The sequence below is a fragment of the Anguilla rostrata genome, chromosome 5 (genome assembly GCF_018555375.3).
Source record: "Anguilla rostrata isolate EN2019 chromosome 5, ASM1855537v3, whole genome shotgun sequence".
NCBI classification, from domain to species: Eukaryota; Metazoa; Chordata; class Actinopteri; order Anguilliformes; family Anguillidae; genus Anguilla; species Anguilla rostrata.
In genome coordinates, this window is record NC_057937.1 from 42,242,360 (window position 1) to 42,265,645 (window position 23,286).

Consider the following 23,286-nt stretch of genomic DNA (forward strand, 5'->3'; position numbering starts at 1 on the left):
CAATGTTAGCTGCAGTCTCAAGGACATGATGATTGAACTCTGCATTTGATTATTTGAACTTTATCTTTTTTGTGCAGGAGATGGGAAAATGTGTGTGTTCCTAAATCCTTCAAAATATGGGTACTCCAGTGTGTAGCCTAACTCTGTACCGTATTCAAAATAATAGTAAAAAATAAATGAAAATAAATTTTCATATTTGCACTACGGTTATTATTAGCTCAAAAGCTTAAAAATGGAGGACCACAGTGGACAAAGTTGGAGGACATGCACCAAAGACCGAAGCATGTATATTATTATACTATTTTTATGGAGCATATAGTTCCCTCTAGCTGACCAATTCAACATTTGTAGGGTTATTTTTGTTTATCATTTTGCGTTGCAGCTTTACACTTCTACTCCCTGTGCTGTAAAATAGTGCAGCATGCGATCCCTTGACCTTTTGAGACAATATTGCTTTTTCTCTGCAGTAGAACAATTGTTGGTTCAATCATGCATTTAAATCCGATGTCCTGAAGGGACCCAGCACAAAAATAGCATCTCCCTCAAGGACTGAAAAATGCGGAACGTTGATCCGGTACAGACCAGCTGGAGCGATAGCCACCACACTAGCTGTTTCCAAATGTGAGTTCAGGACACCCAGAGGAAGGCTTTCCAAAGTCCGAACTGGTGTGCATTATTGTTTTCTTGTTATTAACTTGTTATTTCCCAAATAAAATGCCTGGACTGATTCCATTCGATTTGCTAGTTAAATCTCACTGCAGAAAAGTCTGTCTCTTTTGTTCATGCAGTGAGTTTGTCACATAAATCAGGCTAGTTATTACTAACGTTGTAAGAAAAGGTGTTGGTTTTTCACTGGAAACATTTATTTCCAGTAAATATGCCATTAGCTCTGCATCAATCCTGAAACCAGTTATTAAATGCCAGCATTTTTTAGCGTTTTAAAAGAATACGAATGAGATATGGATGTGATTCTTTTAAGTAGTGCTAAAGTCTTATATAGAATCAGTAACACATATTGGATAGAATAAATTGAGTACACCTAATAGGTGCTTACACCTTTTAACCGATTTTTGTAAGTGGTGAATGCATGCGTTTCATAAGAACCCTTCATCCTCCTGCTAGTTCTGCACCTCGACACTGAGGCCATTTAAACGAACGGGCCAATTAATTGGGTTGTTGCACAGGCTTGAGACAATTCACATTGTGGGTTTTTTTTTTTTTCTCCTTGCTTGCTTTCCAGTAGATAATGGCTGAACTAATAATGTCCTCAGTGGAATTTAATGAGATTTTCTAATGGCTGAAAAAACTCTGCTCTGCTTTGCAAGGGTAAAAGGGGACAGCTTATGTCATCGCCAAGATGGCTAACATCAGAGATAAAGTATTTTTGCCATTGCAATTATCATACTAAGAAGGTATTGTTTTACTCTATGACTCTAAAATTCACCAGGCTGGTAAAGTGGCAAATGAATGTGCGAAGTGTGTGCTACTAATGTATCAACAAATCATTTAGAGGTAAACCTCTTAAGTTTAAAAAAAAAATTAAATTCCTGGCCAGAAGGGTCACCCATAATACACGTCTAAATTCCCTCGTATGTCTAAGTAGTGGGTTCTCACTATATATAAGTATACTAAGCAAGGAGAGTCACTACTGGAGCTTTGACAATATATTGAATTTTAACCCATGTATGGAATGGTATCATTTTGAGAAGCTGCGAGTGTTGAAAAGCAATGTCATGACAAAGCTTAACTCAGGCCTTGGTACTTGGTGGCACTTGAATTTCGATGATTTAAAAAAAAACTTTTTTTAGAGAATCTAATCTGGGGAGCAGATTGGATGCTCTGCTCTGTAGAGCATCTGAAGGTAATGTCCCTCTAGCCTGAAAAATGTAGGTGTTGAGTATCATTTCAGCTATTCCTAGGTTTTTGAGTAAACAATTGAGTTAGTCTCAATATTTATCAGACCTGTCCTTTCTATAAGAAATTTCTTTGTGAGATGCGTGTAAAAAGATTATTCCGATGGTAAACAGCATGACCTGTGGTACGAGGAAGCAGTGCAGAGTAGCGCACTGCTGTAGTAGTAGTTAAGGAACTGGTCTTGCAACTCGGGTGTGGCAGGCTCAAATCTGGGGCACTGCTCTTGTGTCATACCTCAATGTAAATATACTCTAGAAATATATTCTGTAAATATACAGCTGCATAAATGGATAGAGGACAAGTTAAAAAAAGGGAAGCCTTGTTAAGTCGCCCTTGATTAAGGGTGTCTTCTAAGCAAGTAAATAATGTTATGGCACCGGAGCTATGTACTGTGTTCCACCACAGTCTATCAATCTGACCCAGTTACGTCAGTTGGAATGTGTAGGGGCTTAACTTTTATTGAATGAAGCTCAGGTTCCTTATATTAACTGAAAAATGTCCCTGTGTTTTGTGTGTAAGCAGCCTGGGAGATGCTTTCTTACTGCAACCACCCTGGGGGGTGGTTGCAGTAACATCTCCAGTTTGGCACTGCTTGCTTGAGAGCCCTACCGTTTCCAGTGTGGCAGGAATGTCCAAGATAACATCTGTGTCGTGTTTGTGAATTGAAGCACAACCACAGGCCAGATTTACTGTTTCAGCTGAAAAAGCAGTGCCTGTGAAATGATCTTTTTTTGTTTTTTATTATCACAACGACTCTGCAAACCCTAGAAGCATCTCCAGTTTCTTTACTTTTGACTCTGCCATTCAGGAATATCAAATCGCTCATTTATGTTTCCACCAGGTTTTGGTCAGTGGGTTTTCTCTAAGTGTTCACTGATTGCTACCATCTAGATATGTAATGAGGTTTTGGGATCATGCTCATTTTTGTGTTCTTTCAGTGACACTCAATTGCCAAAAGCAAGCAGTCATATTTGTCAAAAATCTAGCCTATTTGTTCCATTACTGCACTCCACATACAAGCAGCGCATTGCACACGTGCAGGTTTTGACCAAGCATGTAATTGATTGGGCTATATGTGCTTTAAGTGTGATTTGTACAACAGGGATTGGTGTATGCATTTCATTGCCTACTTTTGAGATGAGGCCCGTGGGAGATCCTAACTGCAGACCGCTGAGCACGCAGTTTCTCACTGAGGCTCTGAGAGTGCACCCGGAGCACACTTCCTGCCAAGGCCCAGTAAATCGTGTAATTGGTGTATGGGTGGGAGCAATACATTTGCCTGGAATGCCAAGGTCGGGACATCGCGGCACTAATCCGACAGACCCACATTTGTAAACCCCACTGATTCCCCCCCTGGGCTCCCAGTTTAAAGTCCGCGGCCTACGCTTTTGCACCCCTGGCTTGGGCAGGGCGCAGCTGATGTTCCAGCTGTTGAACAAAGTGCAAGCTGTGCCAAAAGGGAGGAGCATCCCTCTGGCCGGCGGTGCCAGCCTGGCAGCGGGCAGCTGCCGTCAGCTCGCTTTGGCACGTCAGCTGCTGCTAAGAAACAAAATGGGGAGGGGCGGCGGGATGGATTCTCCGCTCTCTTTTTTTTTTTTGGTGACAATTTACCGAGACCTCTCAGGTCGCCCGACATCTGATATGCTGCTCTTCGTGGAGCTAAATTGGTCTGAATGCTCTTTCATTCCACGTGATGTCAAGTGTGCACGTTGGAAAAGGTGGTCCGTTTGAATATGGGGCTACCCAGACGACGAAGCTGGAGCTGTGCATAATTGCCGTTTTCTGGTCTAGAAAGGACTGTCTTGATTAGCCGATCGGAAGGGAATGTGCCAGCTTGGCACGTGTCCTTCGGCTTTGAGGCTGATTTTGTTTTTTTTTTCTCCAAAGAACAGATCTCTTAGCATCCAGAAAATGCACTGTTTGCCCCTAGGCAGACTTTCTTCATGCTTTGTGCTCTCAGCAGCTGTACACAAAGGCCTGGCATGAGTCAATTTTAAACACCCAGCAGGTGTTATATTTCTGCTTCTTGGGGCCTATTTAAAGAGTGATTTCACATCAAGGAAGGGTGGCCAAAACCTGGACCAGCTGTGTCAGGCTTTCAAAGAATTTACCAGTCTTTTATCCTCTCACAACAGTTGGTCAAAATCACAGATCTTATAAGATTCATACCTTTTTGTGGACTGCATATAAAGTGGTCTTCATCCATGGAGGTGATGTTTGTTTAAGGTCAAGTGGCACTGCGCGAATTTTCTCTTTTCTGTTAAGTGCAAGCAGACCGAAAGGTAATCAGAGGCGGTGCAGACCTCACAGTAATGATGTGCTCCCGATTAGACTCTTTATTACCTGTACATAAAGCTTTATCTCAAAATGAGCTATTTTATGTGCAGAAATAAATAGTGCCATTTCCAAATGTAAATTAGTTTGCAGATTTTGCTTCCTTTGAGATTTTCCATTTGTGTGCTTGACATTTAATCACTGTTTAATTTATTGGCATAATTTACTTAAATGCATTGCTTTGTGAATCATGATAATCATCTCCAGCTAAATTCTGTACTTGACTATAAATGGAAGATGCTTGGAAAGACCATGCTTTCCTTTTTGAATTGCTGCAGTTTTGGCTCAACATCATGCTTTTGTCTTCCCCCTTTCCCAGGAGGCTGTTGGAGTCCTCTCTCATCTCTCTGTCTCGATACGACATGTCAGGATCCCGAGACCATCCCATTTATCCAGATCCTGCCAGGTACGCTCGAAAGCAGGGGTTCTCAAGCTTCAGCCCTGGAGGGCTGCTGTCTCTGCTGGGTTTTGTGATGTTCTTTCTACCAGCAGTTAGTTAAGTTAGTCCTTGGAAATAAGGTGGGCATATTCTTTCGCCAATCATTGACTTTAATTAAGCCCTTAAGTGCAGGGACATGTCAAAAACGAGCAGGCACAGTGTCATTCCAGGATTTGAGTTTGAGATCCCTGATCTAAAGGCAAACAGTCATAGCCCGGAAGTCTCAGATTTACTTCATATCGTCTATCCTTTTATACTGCTGCATTTTCTTTTTAGCAATTCAGGTGTAGTACTTTACTTAAGGATACCACAAACAAATGCGTCAGTCCAGGTAACAGAGTAGGTTTTTCTGAATAACTTTTCTATTTGCCTGAATGTTAAGTTTTAGTCCTTCAGAGATACAAACCTTAGAATAATGAAGGTTCAGTTGAAATTCAGATTGTTGCTACTTTAATGATTTTTCCATTTAAAGACCCACTCCAGTCAAAAACATTGTTTTTCATGGTTAACTCTTCTTGGAACCATGACTTTCACTATACAGACTGGTTTTTGAACAGAATGTGGTAAATTGAACCCTTACCACACATAAACCTGACTAGTGATATTGTTGTGACCGTGTCTGTTGAACATATCAAACTGCGCAGTTTTAGGATGCAATCCCGAAGTAGGAACTTTGGTCCACTTGTTACGCGAAGGTCTTGTTCTAAAACAAAAATTTGTTTATAAAAATCGTATGGATATAGCAGATGGCATAGAGGGAATCCGTGTTGGTAGTGCACATTTTACAGACGACTGCTTCCAGAACCTCATGCAAAAGTCGACATAAATAACGGCTATCATAAATAACGTTCGTTAAAAGCAGCTCTACGATATTTCTGTTAAAGTTGTAGAAATGCTGCTAGACTGTTTTCAGTAGTTTATTGAAAGATTGTTGATGGAGAAACCATATTAAACAAATAATTATTCAATATAGAATATTTTTTAAGGTTTTGACATACATGTGGAGGGGTACTTTAAAACTTTAAAATTTTATTGCTGGCAATTGTGAGTAGCAATTATTTGTAAGTAATTGTTAGTGATAAAGGGTTCACATTTTGAAAATAGGTGTATTCTGATGTTGGGAACTTCAGGCTGCTAAGTGGCTCATTCAGTTAAGGCACCACGCTGTGGTGCATGCATGAGCCGCACAGGCTCAGATAAAATTCAGACACTGGGTGACACACAGTTGGTGATTGTGCTGCCAAGGGTACAGGAAGGAGTAGTCAGTTAAGGCTGTGGGCTTGCTCTGTAGCAACACCCGCTGGTCAATTGGGCGGCAGAGGACTGCATGCCAAAGCTGCACGTGAAAGGTCTTCCTCTGATTCCACTCTGTCTGTGCTTAGCTGTGGGCTGCAATGCGAAAAGGAGTGGACTGCCAATGCCACGTGTTTCTGAGAATTGGGGATATCTCAATTTCGCTGTATCGGCAGCAAGAGATTGTGCCTGCGGTTGCAAATAGCTACAAGCTTCCGACTCGTCCTGGAAAACCTGGAATTTCATGATGCAGTCATGGTAAACAATCACTTGTCCTGGGAAATATTTTTTTTGTAAGGTTATAGGCCAAAACCACAGGTGCTCCAGTCTGTGATTGCTATCTACTTCCCCCAGTGATTGCCATTAATCTGTCCGAAACAGCGCACATTTTTAGGGAATGAAAAAAACACAAATTAGGAACTAAGGAATCACATGTTACTATTTCTGATGAAGAATGAATCCTTTTCTCTTTTTTAGCAAAATGTGTGATTTTTCTATGTTGATGCAATTTCAGGAAAAATAAAAAAGTAAAAACAAGCCAGAATACCAGCTGGCCTGTCAGTTCCTCAAATTTGTGCAAAATCATTGAGTGAACTGAATGGCTGAACAAGACAAACAGGGCAGCCGTGGTCAGAGCTACTGAAAAAAAGCCCAGTGCCATCAGTCTGGCACTGTAGCTTTCTTTTCCCCCCTCAAGGTCGTGTTCCAGAGCGTCATTTACTCCGCTGCGCCTTTCCCTATGGAAGCTCTGATAAGCCGGTGTCATGTGCTGTCAGCTGGCCTTTCTCTGAAGTGACGCGCATTCTGAAGCACGACGGCGGATAAGCGGGTCGCCGTGGCTGCTGACCGTTAATCAGCCGGGGCGATCAGTGACATCCTGCAGGCCTGTTTCTTATCGCCTGGAAAACCTGGACCGGTGGAAGGAAAACGGTTGTCTCCGTCTACGCACAGGTGTCTGGGGTTCTTAGAACTCTGTAGCAGGGCCAGAACATAACTTTAGGATTCCCAGAGATGGCTCCCACGGTTCCATTTGGCCCTCTCTGTAATTCAGCTGTGGGATTTAGAGTGAAGTTTGCTTGTCAGGTGGCTCCCTGTCCCTCCCTCGGTTTGTAAGTAAGTGACACCTCCATCAGCCTGCAGGACGAGACTGCCAGTGGCGCCGTCCCCCCTCCACCCCCCCCAGTCCCCCGGCCTCACTCAGCTGTTGCCGCTTGTAACTTCTGAACTCAGGTTCATATTTAGACGTTTTAAACGTTTTACCATTCTTTCTGAATTCGTTTTCTATTTGTGTTTGACATCTGTATTCTGCACGTACTGAAATGCAGACCGTGGATGACTCGACCCCTTTAAATTGCTATCTGGTTTAATTTGATTTGTGTGGCCGTGACAGTATTGGAATAATCTATCACATCGGCGCGTTACTGTGGCTGCCAGAAAGTTCTGCTCAAAAATAAAATAAAATAAAAATTAATACAGGTGCTAAATCTAAATGTGCCAGCCCTTATCCTTCCCCTAAATGCCCTACACTCCCTCGACTTTGGAACAAGGCAGCATAAAATATAATATTTTGTGCCTTGAATGTGTAATTACGAGAAAAAGAAAAGTCTCTCCTGGATTTTTTTGGAACACCAGAGGTAGTCTGCCTGAAACACAACTTAATAATCATCCTGTTATGTATTTTATGAAAGCCTTTTGAAGGAAATCATAATCCCTCCCACTAGGGATTATGCATGTTGACAATTTTCTTAGTTATAAGTAAGAGACAGAATATCTGGGTTCAGTAATGGTAATGCTGTCCTGAAACCCAGCCCTCTGACCCCACATATAATTCAGTTCTATACAGGATGGTTAATGATAAACAAACCAAATCCTACCAAGCCGAGTTGCCTGCATAAGCTTCATCTGAACAGATAAAGGCTAACAGATTAATTATGAATTCAGCTCTGGCCTATTTTAAATGTGCCAAGGGTTTATTTTCCTCCACAGGCATTGAATTCCATTCTGCCATTTGTGCTATAATCCAATTTTTGACCTGCCGGCATTTATATTTGAAGATAGAATGTCATGCAAATAGCTTTTTGATTAAAATTATTCAGTTTCAAATAATTATCGATGCAGCGAAGCACATTTCAGAATTGAGTGGTCAGGGATCAGGCAGCATTGAATTGAGGAGACTGAAGCGAAATGACACAGCATTCACAGACCCTCAAGACTCTTAAGGGCAGATCAACTTGAATGCGCCTCAGTTCAGAACGGATTCTACTATATGCTCAGCATGTTTTCTTGATTTGGTAAAAACCCGCAGTGATGGCCCAGTGCCGCTCGTGGGCTTGTGTGAAGTTTCATCCTTCCAGACAGCCCTTGTGGCTGACTTCAAGCGTCACATACCGAAAATTAATTTTTTGTGGTGATGAATGATATGTAATTAATTAGTTTCAGTCCCTGTAGGCCATTGCCTTTCACTCATCTGTCCCTGATGTGAAAATGGCATTTGTGCCTTGGCGTGTCTATAGTTTGGTAACTTTGAGGGTCGCTTACTTTTCTTTCCTGCAGTGTCACTTGATCCATTACTGCACCGGGACCATTATCATTGCCAATCCGTAGCCAATCCGCTTGCAGAATATCAGCTGACAATGTCTTTCTTCAACCCTTCCACCCAACTCTAGCTGAAAGTTTTTCCTGATTTATAAAGCCAAATACTAGTAGCCTGAGAGACCTTTAGGTTCTAAGAATCCATATTTTCTGATTAATTAAAATCTGGAAAAAATCACTAATTATTGTACCCTATTGTTTGGCCTTAAACTGCTATGATTTGATTTTAAACTGCTATGGGTGGCAAAGAAAGGATTCAAACATTCCATCTTGGTGATAAGCTTCGTGAGAAGTCTTAACTTTCCTCTGAACTAATGAGTTTTCCCCCCTTATTGAGCGCTATCGTTTTCTGATTTCTGTGAAGATCACACTGATGTGTGAAGTGCTGTAGGCAAACAAGGCAGGCTTTTATATTAGCCTATGTCTTTCAGTGCACACAAAAAAAATAAGTGTGTTTTGCTTTCGTCTGGTAATTTTCAAAAAAATTCACTTGTTTTGCCAAAATATTATCTGCCCCCTTGTAGGCACACTTTTTTCCCCTGAACTGAATTTAATACCCCATTGAAAGGCATATAGTGCTTTCTGTGTGCTCTTTGTAATTCATCCACCAGTGTTAGAAAGGGCCCTGTTCTGGCAATGAGACTTTTTGGACGTAAAACAAGGCCTTGCTTTCTGGCTGAGAAGACTGGCCCTTGCTCTGTTTGCATGTTAGTTATTTTTAAATGTGTTTATGAGAGTTCAGCGTGTGGTGAAATGAGGGTAAAATAGAGTTACACGACTGGGCAGCATATGCACAGTTTTGGTGACACTGAAACCGTCTGTGCACATGAGTAGTGTTTAAAAAGACAGCAGAAAGGGAGAAACGAGTGAAAGGGACTTTGAGTTTGTCTTGGTTTTGGCTATTTACTTTGTTCAGGAACTGGAACAGGGTGGCAAGCTTAATTCTTGGAAAGAAAGTTGTTGTACCTGTGCTTCAGTAATTGTAAGGCTGTGTTCATATATATATTTATACATTTATGTAAAATAAGGCGAGCCAAGAGAGAACATCTTTGACCAAAAAAAAAAAAACCACTGGTAACTTTACAATGAAAAGATGGATCTGGGTGGAGCACAGGGCCTGCAAACGCTCAGTGTTAACGCTTTAATTCTAGCCTATGGCACAGACTACGCAAAGCACACATGGTCAGGGATGTTGCACACATCTTTGGTCAGGTGCCTTCATCCCTGTTACTAGCATGAAAATCGAAACCTGAAATTCCTGCTTCCAGTAACGCTTAAAAAGGGCCTTTCTCTCGACAGTGCTTTTAATGCTGAATTTTTTTTGTTGTCTTTACTGTAAAGAAATTAACAAACTTTTCTTTACAAATATAGATTATAATTATTGTTACAGTTATTTGAATTGGTGCTCTTGCCCTACTGTAGTAGTCAAACCACATAAATGACCTCTAAATACTCTTTAAGCATCTTTCATCAACACTGTCTTTGCCATCTGGAAAATGTCTCTCTTCTTGTTCCACACCCATATTAGACTCTGGCACAGTAAAGGGAATGCCTCAAGCTACACTGTAATGAGAGCATGACCTCTACTGCATGTGAATTTTTGTTTTTAGTGCTCAGGCAGTGCTCACTTCACCACACTAAGTAATAACAACCTTGAATTAACCTTTTCTAATGTTTTTGTTGTGTTTACAATACGTCAGATGTTCTGTCTGCGTCTAATGTGATGTTTCAAATATTTGTGAGAATTTAGGGTTAAGTTCATCCAACATTATTACAGGTCTAAGGTAAAAGCAAAGTAAACAATGGGTACAACCAAACCCACACACCAATTTTCACCCCTAAATGTTTTGATTTTATTGTCTGTTCAAAAGGGGTTTTTTTTGTTTTTTTTCAAAAGGGGCACTGGTCTTTGTCAGGTGCTTGCTTCTTGTTGGGTGTAATGGAAATACTCTCTGTGAAAGGCCATACATTAACAGCTGTGATGGCTTGTGGTTTGTGTGCCCTCAGGTTGTCCCCAGCTGCGTACTATGCCCAGCGAATGATCCAGTACCTGTCTCGGCGAGACAGCATTCGCCAGCGCTCCCTGCGTTATCAGCAGAACCGACTGCGGCCTCTTGCCGCCTCCTCCTCGGACAGTACTGCGAGTAACACAGCCCCCTCCATGGAGAACAACGAAGTAGACTTTGAGGAGTACGAGTGAGTGTCATTTCTTGTCAAACTGAACTTCTAACCCTTACCCTGTCACACTTCCTCTCTGTAGAAAACAGGGAAGGACACTTCCCACTAGTGATGTATCCGAATTTGAATACTGTATTCAGTAAAGCACGAATAATGCGATGGAAACAGATATTTGTTCTACCCGAAGTTGCTCGTTGTTATTCGGATTCGGGGGGGGAAAAAAGTCAGCTGCATGTCAAGTTTTCATAGCCTCTATCTAACGTTACACGGGCAGAGATAGAGACTATCTGGAACTCCGGCACATAGCAGCTGCCTCATGAATGTCAAACGTTGCAAGGTAATGCAAAAGTATTGCGAGGGAACGCAAAAGTAGGACCTAGCTCAAAAAAAAAAAAACCCCACCATGACCCTTAGGGGGCTCTGTAGTTTCTCAATGAATTTTCTGAACTGCGCTGTCAACTTGTCACCTAGCCAATATCAAAATTCTTGGTTTTAGGTCAGAATGGTCTTGCGGCATGCTTGTTATCCCGGCTAGCTAGCTAGCTAACTATTGAATTGTATTCAAAACAGCGGTTATTATAAACGCAATCGTTCACAAACATGCGGATGAAAATGAGTCCCATAGCCAAGAGTTAAATTCCGGAATGCCTATTCTACTGTCCAAATAAAGGACGATTCCGATTTGCGGGATGGTTGGCAACCGTAAATAAACATAATTGTAATTAACATAAATATACAGGCTTTAATTTCATGCGCCAAATCATGTTCATGAACGCAAAGTTCATTTCCCGTGCTAACGTTACTGGCCAGCTAGCAATTTAGGCTAAATAATGTTCCCATGGAAGGCTGTTGTCTTTCTGTTCTGAAGATTTTGATAAAATTGGATGATGAAAGAAGTTAAACAAACAAAACCGAGTAAGTCATTTGTGTTGTTTTAGGCTACAGGTATTAGCCGTTTGAATAGTTTTTGTGTTAAGAAATAAACAGGGATTTCCTATAAACAATCATTTCCCTATTATTGTGATTAATAAATGCCGAGTTGTGGCAAATTACATCCACGAGAAAGTGCTTTATTCATTTGTGCATTAGGCTATAGAAACTACAGGGGGCTCATTTATAAAATGAACTTGCGTGCGTACGTCAAGTGAAGACCTGATGTAGAGCCAAAGCCATTTCCACGGTCAAATTGAGTCAAGTTGAAATTTTATAAATCACTGACGTGATTTTCTACGTACGCGCCACACAGTTGATCTAAAATACGTTTTATAAATGAGGCCCCATATGTAGTAACCTAGTATGAAAGTTCACCGATATCCTCTATTCTACTGTCCGCTTGTGGAAAATAACCCGCAGGCCAGTTTATAGGGAGCGTCACTTGCATATTGCGCCCGACAATAAGCAGCTAATTTTTGTTAATTATAGGCAAATGATATTCGAATATATTCGAACGCTAACTAATTACAAAAGCTAATATTCAAACTCAATTTCATGGCACTTTTGACAGCCTTAGCTAGGTGACAAGTGACGGCGAACCTATCATAAAGCTAGCTGGCATTCAAAACCCGTTTCAGAGGGTCTTAGAAAGACGTTATGTCTACACTGCGCGACCACACCATTCAAAAAGCAAGACAGTGCTAGGAAGATGAATTTGATTGACTTATGGTTTCATGCTGTTTTATTAAATAATGTAATGACAAAAAATGTGTGGTATACAGGGTATAAACTAATTGTATGGTATTAAACGAGAAGGAACTATTTTTTCTTAATAGAATCATTGTTTTCATAGATTTAACGACCAGAGGTTTTTGCTTAACAACGGTGCAAATAGAACTACCAACCAGAGTTTTGCTTGACAACGGTAAAATAATATGCCCAAACGTCCGTGGAAGAATATTTCACTTTCTGCTGAATAAATCTATAAAATTCAATAAATATAAAAGTAACCATATATAGTCATTGTTGGTATCACTAACTCACACACACCAAAACAAACTTTGAGCCACTGCACTGCAAAACATTGAATAAATATGTTCTGTGCGTCAGCCGTTATGTTTCTTCAAATCGATTCATATCATTGTGGATGATGGCCACAAGATAAAAATGCCCATTCTGTTTGCAACATAGGACTTTGATTTCACTAACTAGTCATTTCATTTACTAGGCCTACACATTATTGAGAAGTGATCGCTATATTCTGTAGTCGCCCCCATCAAGTCAGCGCACAGCTGGCAGCGGGCTGAGAGCTGACTGTTCCCGGCTATCACTCAGGGAAACTCTCGCATCGAGTAGGCGGAGGCGTCAGGTGCAGGAGCTAGCGAGACAAAAGCCTGGTGTGGCAGCTGGATTTCTTTAAAACCCCCGCAACCTATGCATCAAAATGAAGCTTAGAACCTGTAGTGTTTAGCTGTATGTGTTAATTTCCTCCATTTAAAAAAAGAACCCAAAAAAGACAGTCAAAATATTTTTAAAACCGACGCTTTACCTTGTATTTCAGTCAATATTCATCTGTTTAAAATATAACATGCTGTATGTATCAGCCATAGGTCTTAGCTATCAAATGAACATGAAATCCAGTCCAGATACTCATGGTAACATTTGCCACCAATAAAAATATGAGCACATCAGATGGTTTGCAGTCTATCCAAACTTAGTTCAATAGGGGAAAAAAATAAATAAAACAGGCAAAAATGTTAATGTTTTACTGTTATGTAATTACTGTTGTAAAGTGGTAATTCACGTTTCCCTAGTGAACTGCAGTAACGTTAACACATCAAGAAACGCGTACGCAGCATTATTGGAATTTAAGATTATTCCCTTCAACTGAAGAATGTTTTTCTATATATCTTACTGTAAGTAGTTTCTATTTCCAATGCAAAACAGAATCTTTCGATTTATAAAACATTTTTTTCAGTTTCTGAATGTTCAATGTACCCCAGTTAAAGGGGTGGGGGGGGGTTCAGACAGTTCATAAAACTTAGTTTAGTTAAAAATAAAAAGAGAGAGAGAGAGATTAAAAGTACAGTATGAAGATGTGGAAATATATTTCATAATTAATTATATGCCAATATTAAATCAATTTTATGCTTTGAAGGCGCAACAATTGCATTGCCAGTGAATATTAGGTTAGAAAATACAACATTTGCCCGATTTAACGTGACTTCCAGTATAAACCACACCCACTTCTGGTCTTCTATCCGAATACAGATACACAGACAGATAATTTTGTTGGTTGTACAGATACAGATAATGACGTCTCTGCACACCCCTACTTCCCACACTTCTTGCAGATCATCTGCCAAAGCAGACAAATAATTGGAAAATTATACAGTAACTCCTGGGGTTTTCCTGAGATTCATTTGAAAACTTCTGTGAGGCTTCTATTCAGAATTATCCATTCTTAACTTATGAATGTTCGACTAGTTAAGGTGAGTGAAAAGTCAGGATTCACCTTGAGGTTGTCAGTCAGGAAGACTGTGACAAAGTCAAGTATGTCCTTAATTACTCATTAGCTGATACCTTGCTTTGAACTACCAGCCTAAGAGTTTAGCTCTTCAGCTCTGAACGTGCATTTATGCAGGCCTTGCATGTATAGCGAAGCATATTAAATACACTGACATTTAAACCTCTCTCTCTCTCTCTCTCTGAGTGGTGCTTTGGTCTCCTTGCCACATTTAACACTGACAGGGGGCCATAAAGCAAATCATTATACAAAGAACAAATGACTCACCACTTGATAGGCTGGCTGACCAGTTGTTTTTTGTTTTATTGATCATCAGGAGGTTAAGTGCATCCTGGATGCCTGAACCATTATTATTGTATCATTAAAGCATTTTTTTACGGTCTCAGTTGTTCTTTTATTGAGTATTTAAAGACAAGGGATGTGTTTGTCTTGGTGCATGTTTTGAATGGCTTAATTGTCTGCCATACCTATGAAGTCATAAGATGTGAGCATTTGGTAGCTAATAAATTGGGAGAATAAGGAAGAGTGAATGTCAGATATATGTAACAGGAGACTGTGTGGTTAAGGATTAAATGGGATTGCTTTCAAAAGCTTTGCCATGCTATAGCCTACTTATTATCATACATTTCAAACTGAGTAACACAATAAACGGGGAAAAATGCAATCACGTAACTGAAATGCTAAAATGGGGAATGGTTTATTATGTTTGAAACATAACATTTTAACATAGTTTTGAAGCTATATTAAACCACGCTTCAAGGTATGGAGTGTACAAAAAATGATCGTGGTGCTCCCACCCCTTAATTCGGGTGTAATATTGATTCATTTGTTAGCCTGGAGACACTGCGTAATCATGCCATTTGTATACTTGTAAGCGCCTTCTGTTGAAAGTGAAATGAAAAAAGCCTCTCTTTCCCACAAGGATCTGTGATCGAATCTATACTCTGCCTGTACCAACTGTGGCCGCTGGCCCCAGGGTACAGTGCATAATTTGCTGAGGGATGGTTCAGTCGACTGGGCGTCTCGATCTCCTTGCTCTTCAGCGACCTCCACTGATTTATTGGACACCTGTGGTCTGCTGGCTAAAGCTACAAATGAAGGGTCTTCCTCTGACCCATGTTTATGCGAACTTAGTTTGTGGGTTGCAAATGGCTACAACGCCTGCTTTGAAGGAGAGCGCGTGTTTGTCTTCAGTCGGTTGCGGAGATTGCATCACAAGCACTGTGTACACTATTGGACATTCCAAATGGAAGCGCTAAATAAGGGAAAAAATCATTAAAAAAATAAAATTAGTCTCTCCAGTTTGCCCCTTCATCCTACATACACAGGGATGTTCTGCACCTGGTTGAAATTCATAGCTGTTAGATGCCTTTTTACCACAGTAAATCAATAATATGTTAAGAATTTTACGTGAGAATTTTACACAAGAATTCTATCCACGTGTATGAGCTAGTTATTACTAGTTCTGTGACTGACTCCGCCTTGTGACTGATGCACTGCACCTGAATTTATTGCCAAGCTTTATGAGGCACTTTCAGCATAATTCCATCAAATTTGTTGGGGGTTAGAATTTTCGTACATTTTTCTCTGTGGTATGTATCTGTTCTTGCCCAAGATGAGGCGGAAACAAAGCTGGATTCATTGGTTTATCATAAGATCTGCCAGGATTATTTGCTCTTGTACCTTTCACACACAGCCCATGGGCTTAAAATAAGGCATGAAAGGACTAGATGGCGTTGACTTAGAGAGCAGTTGTTTCGCTGACCTGCTGACACGTCACGCTGCTTTTCTCAGAAACATTTTTCTGCATTCAGGTCTTAGAGATGGCCTTTTGCTTCTCTGATTTTTTTGTGCATTTGTGTGTTTGTGTGTTATCGACAGGGATAATGGAGACCGGGCAAGACACAGAACTCCACGCAATGCTCGCATGTCCGCCCCGTCTCTGGGTCGCTTTGTTCCTCGGTGAGTGAGACAGGATTGCCTCGTACACAGCCATGGCATGAGAATGACACGTGTCAAAGCCACACACCGCATCGTGACTGACTGTAGAACTCTTCTAACCTCTCAAACTTTGGGCACTAAAGACACATTGAATCACGAATTCTCATGTACAGTGCTGTCCTAAATCCTTCTACAGCAAACTGTAGCCTTGGCATGTTTGCTGCACAATTATTTTTGGTTTTAAAATAGCCCTGACAAGAGTTCATCACATAAAAGAAGTGGATATTGCTAGACCAACTTTTCTCAATACCCAGTTTACTGAAGTTTTTCCTCAGTAAAATATGACCATATTTTAAAAAAAAGTAAACTTTGCACAATATTCTCTTTCACAAAAAGGGTGAAATAAACACTTTCTCTTCTTGCCACAAAGTGGCAGTCCAGAAGTGTGTTGAGTGTCTGAAGTGTGTTGTAGGAAATGTCTGAGTCATTGTTGATTGAATGCACATGACTGAGTGGGTTTTGCATACAAAAAATATCTTGAGCATGCTAGTATGTCCATAATAGATTGTCAGCTTAAGATATGCTTGTCCAATGGTCCTCCTTTCTGTAATACAGCTCTGTGACAGTGGTGTCTTCCTCCTTTCTCTTTGTAAGGCGATTCCTGTTACCGGAATACCTGCCCTATGCCGGGATTTTCCACGAGAGAGGCCAGCCCGGTCTGGCCACTCACTCATCTGTCAATCGAGTCCTGGCAGGTATGCAGCATTTCAGCACTGTTCATTGTTTCCAGATAATCCTGCAAATCAAGCACCACTGTAGTGGTGGGGTTTCCCACACTTGCTGTCACGGTGCTTTAAGTTGAAGGACATTGTCAAGCTGATCACACGCACTGCATGTGTACTGAAACACCTTTTGTAAGTAGGCGTTTGAAGAGAAGGTCTTTGCAGTGCAACCATATTTCGTTTTTTTTTGGCTGGCATATTCTGAGTAGACTCCAGTATTATGCACATTTTCTCAAAAGAGCTGTTGTCTCGCGGTAAATCGCTTTTAACGCTTCGGTACCTTAATCACCTTTGGCCCCAACTGCCCACATGTTTTGAATATTATTCACAAGCACGTGTATTCAGGAATATCTGCTTTTGGAAACTCTCCACAGAAAATGGGAAACGCTGATCTTTGCTTCTCGAGTGTGACTTCATCGCACTGTTGTCTCTCCCCAAGTGCTGATTGTGGAAGGCGTGTAGGAGCCCTGCTCTACTCTGGCTCCTCTAACCTCCTTCCGTTAGAAATGATCTCATTTTATCATGCTTTATGTGGAAACTGCAGAAATAATTTGTGTGCCTCCCTTGCTCAGACAGGCACAGAGTGTGCTGTGAAGACACACTGTGGCTTGCCGCTATGCGGTCGCAGAAGCCTCAGCCCCAACTGCCGTTTCATGTGTTTGTGTTGTTTGTGCTGCGCTCGTTGCTTTATCCCAGGCTTCGTGGGAATTCGTGCTGCCAAAAGCCTTTGAATACGTGTTGTCAGTTACAAAGGAATCATCCTTATATTTATCAGCATCCTTCAGCTTCTGAAATATTTGTTAATCATATGCGGTTGGCATTCTGGGTTTTGTCCGATTGCTTTGTGTTTGCACGCGGTGCACACCGTTCGAGTGCAGAGAGAGAGGATTTTTAAAAAATCACGCTCCTGAAGGTTAAAACAGTCTGACTTTTGTAGGTGAGTGCTTTTTGGTTCCCGGTTCCAGAAGAAAGGACCATCATTACATTACATTACATTACAGGCATTTGGCAGACGCTCTTATCCAGAGCGACGTACAAACAAAGTGTATAACCATAACCAGGAACAAGTGTGTCGAAAACCCTAGAAAGAAGTACTGTTCCCAGAGCAGGGAACAACCGCATAGTTCAACTTGGACCCTGAAGGATAAACCGATTAACACTAACACAAACAAGAACAGCAACAACGCAGTCATTGGACAGCCAGGCATTTGCAGTCGGCACAGACTGGCTCGGCCTGCCCGGGGTGAACGTGCTGTGACAGAGCACCGCTTCTGCCACCAAGCAAGCCCTCGGCCGGCAGGCAGCCTTTGTAATTTGTGTCACAACGTACGTCCGCCACTAATCGCGCCCCTCTCGAAACAATGAAGAGCTGTTGGAACAGGGCTTTTGTTCGGCTCGACAGTGAAGCGCAATCACGCGGCCCCAAGTTTCTCCCGATGCGCCGCGGTTCTCCAGCCGGGAGTTCACGTATCCCTGGGCAACCAGGGCATATCCGTGCGAGCACTTTGCACATTTTTCAGGTTTTGCATCGGAAGCGCAATGGAAAAGGATCTTTTTACTTGGAAAGCTCTATGGTAATACACCAGAGTGTGTCACTGTGATTGTTAAGTGGTGTGTGTGTGTGTGTGTGGGTGGGGGTTGGGGTAGAGGTGTAAGTATTGCTGTGTATGCATGAGCTTAAAAAATACTTTCCCCCCTGGTTTTATCCAAATGATACCGAATTGTGAGAGCTGTACATTGTTTTCAAAATGTGGTGTGTCGGAGGAAAAAAACATATTCAAATAACAAAGCAACCACCTAGTTGATTTGAATTGGCAGCAATTTTAAGCTATTAGCAGTAAATGTACTTCGAGGCATTATAGACAAAATAGACCTTTGAAAAGAATACTGTAATCAGAAATTTTGACTGCGGGAGCTGTTTTGAGCTCCCAAAGACAGGAAGTGACGCCTTTTCATACTCCTCTGAGATACTGTGATTCTTTTGCAGTCTGTGGAGATTCATTCCCAGCCTTGAAATAGCTCAGGGATAGCTCTGCTCTATGTAGAGTTGCCATATATTATATTTTTTCTTAAAAAAAGAAAAAAGACAGGAGGGAAAAAGAGTTTATTATTGTTATCTTGTATTTGTCAGACCTGCGGGTGGAGGCAGTAAGGTCTGGCTCTTACGCAAGGCGTGGTTCAACTTGGGCCTGAGGTTGTAAGCTTTTCACTTACGTGTTATGTGTTGAGGCCATGCGGATTGTCTCAGTTTGCAATCGTGACCGTATGTCCTGCTGCTGAAATGATAGAAAACCCTCATGGCATGTTTTATTGCATAAATGTGCAAAGTCAAATTGCTCGAGAAAAATGTTTCTGTGAAACAATATCTACCGTAGATCGATTTTCTTGGTGCTGATCATTTTGGCCAGCAGAGGGCACTACTCACTCTGTCTGAATAAAACGCGCACGTTTCTTCGACCGGGGGAAAACGGAGAAGCCAGTGAGGTGGCCGGACCCTTTTTTATTTTTTCCCAGAACTACGGTGTGCGAATCTTGGAACTTGATGTCAACCTTTCACGAGGAGGGGAGTGGACGCACGCTGTGGTAGTTCAGCCGCAGCGGAGTTGGACAGGACCGAAGGCAATCTACCTTAAAACGCCCTGCTGGGAGGGAGGCGCTGGCGCGGTTGAGAACATCAACCCGAAATAAACGGCTCAGTCAACACGCAAGCCGAACACGTTCGCCTGTCATTGGCCCGTAACTGGAAGCGACTGGCAGCCATTTCTCCTTCACCTCCCCTTCCACTGGACTTAACTCCTCAGGAACTTTGGAGGGGGAGGGAGGTGCAGCAGTAGCAGTACCCCAGCCTCAGTTTCCTGTCTGCGAACCGCCTGCTGGGGCCGAGCCAGAAGGCACTCGCGCAAATCGCAACAATGGAAAAAGCGCTCTCGCCCTCTCTCCCACGCGCTGCCAACGCACCTAATGCACAAACACCATCCAAACTCTGTACCACCCCCCTCGAGTGTGTTATATCACAGGCTTCAGCTCGGCGGCACTTACATAAGCCCTTATTAGTCTTCAGGTTCTGATGAGTTTCGGGCTGGATCAATAGCCCAGCTCTTCTAAATGTGTGGTGCTAATTCAACAGCAGCCTGGCTATTTCAGTGTCTCTTCCTGTGAGTGATTCTGACTCACGCGCTGACATTTTAGTACAAGTCATACCCTTGATGCTTATTGGTCCCTCTCACGGAAACGCAAGTATATTATCTCCTCGTGTGCTTTAGAATTGGCTGTATGGTACTACGCCACAATCAGAAAGTGCGTAAAGGCTCTCCACTGTAAACAAGTTTTCTAAGGGATGCTTTTTGCAAAATATAATGGAAGCCATTTCAAACACAGCTAGGCTCTTGGCATTTTGCGATTTCAACCTTTGCATCTTGTTTCGTCAGGAGTTTGTGGAGGTGAAGCTTTTGGCAGTGTTTTCTGCGTTATGCACATGAATAAAAGAAAGAGGCCATGTGAACAAGTGAGAACAATCTTGCGGATTGTTTGCTTGGTCACATTCTCTAAGTCCAGCTCCCTTATTCTTTTTCTCCATTTTCAATGCATGGTAACACCATGCAAAGGTGTTGTCAGGATATTTTGATCTTATGATCTTAACCCTTTGAATATTAGTTTTTTTTTATGTCTGTGTTCTTGAACTCCATTGTTTTCTATTACCAGTAGTGGTCATTACATCAGCATTGGAATGTTCAGTTGAGAACATTCTGATCACATATTTTGCAATATTTCACCTTGAAGTTTTAATAAGGCCTTGTGCTTTATTCTGTCCAGTCTGTTCAACAGCAGCACATTGTATGATGGTGCACATTCTTCCTTTGTGGAAAAGATGATTGAGTTTAGAGATTATTTCCTGGAAAATTGCAATACCTCATCTATTTATTCTTTATGGTGAATTTCTTTTCTGTTCATTAACAGATCTGTACTTCGTGTCTATTTTATATTTTGCTTTTGATTCATTAGTCCACCAATATTTCTTTGTCCTTCACTTTGAAGTGCACTGTTTTGTACTGCACAATTTTCTTTCTGAAAGAGCTGAGTTACGAATACCTTGTCAGTAATATGGTGTCATTATATTGCTGTAAAAGCATGACCTTTAATGAAGATGTATCCACATTATAGAATGTCCTTTAATATATAATTTCCATTTAATTGCAATGACCGCAACCAGATCCCTCACATATAGCAATTATCTTGCAGGATATTGTCATGTATTCATATCGAACTCAATAGCAAATTCAGCCGGGTACGTTGAAGACGGTCACTAAAGTGCGAATAACAGAACAATGGAATTCGATGTGCTACCAGAGTGTTCTTCATACTTAGCTTTGAGAGCCCCAGCCAGTTCACGTTGACAGGGAACACAGCTCGTAAAGGCCAGTTGAGCCTTCCTCTTTCATCTCCACCAACCTGCCGGACTCCTGGGGATCCGCCAGCCAGCGCATAAAAAATGCAGCGAACAGAATGGCCGGGCGCGGCCGTGCAGAACCGTCAGCAGACGAGGCGCACGGGGAAAAAAAAAAAAAACCGAATGACACTGCAGAAGTGGAGAATTTCACAAGGCCCCCCAAAAGAGCCCTGTCAGTCTCTGTCTCCCCTCATTCTTCTGTGTCGAAAAAGAACATGGCAGCCCCAGTGTAGATCTGAGTTGAGTATTAAAGTGTTAAAAATGTGTTAACATTTAAAGGGCTGACATTGAATTTAAAAAATAGAAATATAAATCTTTATAGATATGTATTTCTTATATTATTTTATTTTTTGCTGCATTTTTTAAGATCATAAGAGTGTTGTGCAAAAGCCTTTTTTTGTTCTGAGTGAGATACTGCACCTGTGAGTAGTGTGTTCTACAAAACGAGCTCGACTGGTACTTTGTAAATATCTGTAAAAGAAAATGCGAAAAAATGTAGGACTAGGCACTTGATTTACTTGGAGGTGAATATCCTTGGCTCCGTTTAAGCCTGGAGAGCAGGAAAGGCTTTCAGAGTGCCGCGCTGCTAGCGGAGCTCTTATTCGTTGCCGTTTTCCCCTCTTTTGTGCTTCTGAAGTGCGGGGGCTCCCGTCGTAACAGACGTGACAGGCGAGACCGCCGCCGCCGTCGAGAGAACGCCGCCGCACCGGCGCGGTACCGTTAGCATGCCGGCGGGGACCCGCCGCGCTCGCTCGCTCGCATCGCGGGTGCCAGGTCCCGGGAAGCCATCTCCACGGCGATGTGGCCTTTGGCAACAGGGGTGACGGCACCGATGAGATGGCGCGGGGAGGAGATTGTGGTGCGACCCTTCAGTCAGCGGTGAGAGAGAGGTTTCAGGGACGGGCTTATGACCGCGCTCCGCGTTGAAGTCCACTTCCGCAGCCTTTGTTTTCGTCGGTTTCTTTTGTTCTCAAAGTTTGGCAGACCGCAGATAGCCTTTTGTCATTTGTGCAATTACTGTCTATCTGAAGAGGCTCCCTACGCACAATGCAACACAATGTGAAATGCACTGAATTGGCCAAATTTAAGTCATTTTAAGTTCTTGTTGGATATGGAAAAACAAAAGCGTTCTAATAACCTGCTCATGTTTATGCATGAGTAAATCCGTAATTGCCTGACTTCAGTTTTGATTTTGTTAGCTTGTGAGCAGGAAGCACCGGCAATGTAAAACCGTTTCTGTTTTCCTCATTCTTTTGTGTGGAGACCAGCAGCCATATAAAAGTCAGTCGTCAGTTTTAATAAATTTTATCTTCGGTCTTCTGTGACAGAAGGCCGAGGCTTTGGTCTCAGTATCCCTCCCGAGAACTTTCACAGCGAACGGACCCAGTGCCTCTGAACCCCCCCAGCAGGCCACAGCGAGCCAAACGCTAATCCGACCGTTCAGGGGCGGGGAATAAGTACGCAGCTGGGAGAAGCAGATGAAGGTTTTTCTCTGACAAAGCGAGCGAAGGGGGAAGATCTAACGCTTTCTCTGCTGGTTGTGCGTATTCACCTCTCCTCTGCTCTCTTCGAGTACGCTTCCGGCTACCAACAACCACGTTTTCCACCGCTTTGCTCTGAATTACACGTTTTATGCTGCTTTTCTATAGGTTTTTTTACATTTGAAATGTAGAAGGTATAATTAAAAAAAAAAAAAAAAAAACTTTCCCGCATACATTTGAGGCGATTCTGCGCCGCTGAAATCTTCAGAAATGCATAACGGTGATGTGAAGAGCAAGAACGCTTTGTGTGAAATCATTCACTTGTTAAAACGCCGGAAAATTACAGTGAAAGGCTTCCTTGCGTTTTGTATGCCTTTTTTTTTTTTTGCAGCCGGTCACACGTTGTGTTTCTTTTCAGTGTTTCT

At 42.0% G+C, this 23,286-nt stretch overlaps 1 protein-coding gene across 2 annotated transcripts in view; it reads left to right on the forward strand.

Annotated features, from left to right (window-relative positions):
- LOC135255306 (activating molecule in BECN1-regulated autophagy protein 1-like) overlaps positions 1–23,286 on the forward strand; it is a 106,436-nt gene that overhangs the window by 16,198 nt on the left and 66,952 nt on the right. For both annotated transcript variants that reach the window (XM_064336296.1, XM_064336298.1), the window contains exons 8-11: positions 4,568–4,654; positions 10,580–10,768; positions 16,092–16,172; positions 16,806–16,906. In XM_064336296.1, the coding sequence (XP_064192366.1) occupies positions 4,568–4,654; positions 10,580–10,768; positions 16,092–16,172; positions 16,806–16,906 (458 nt within the window). The remainder of the gene's footprint in view (positions 1–4,567; positions 4,655–10,579; positions 10,769–16,091; positions 16,173–16,805; positions 16,907–23,286) is intronic.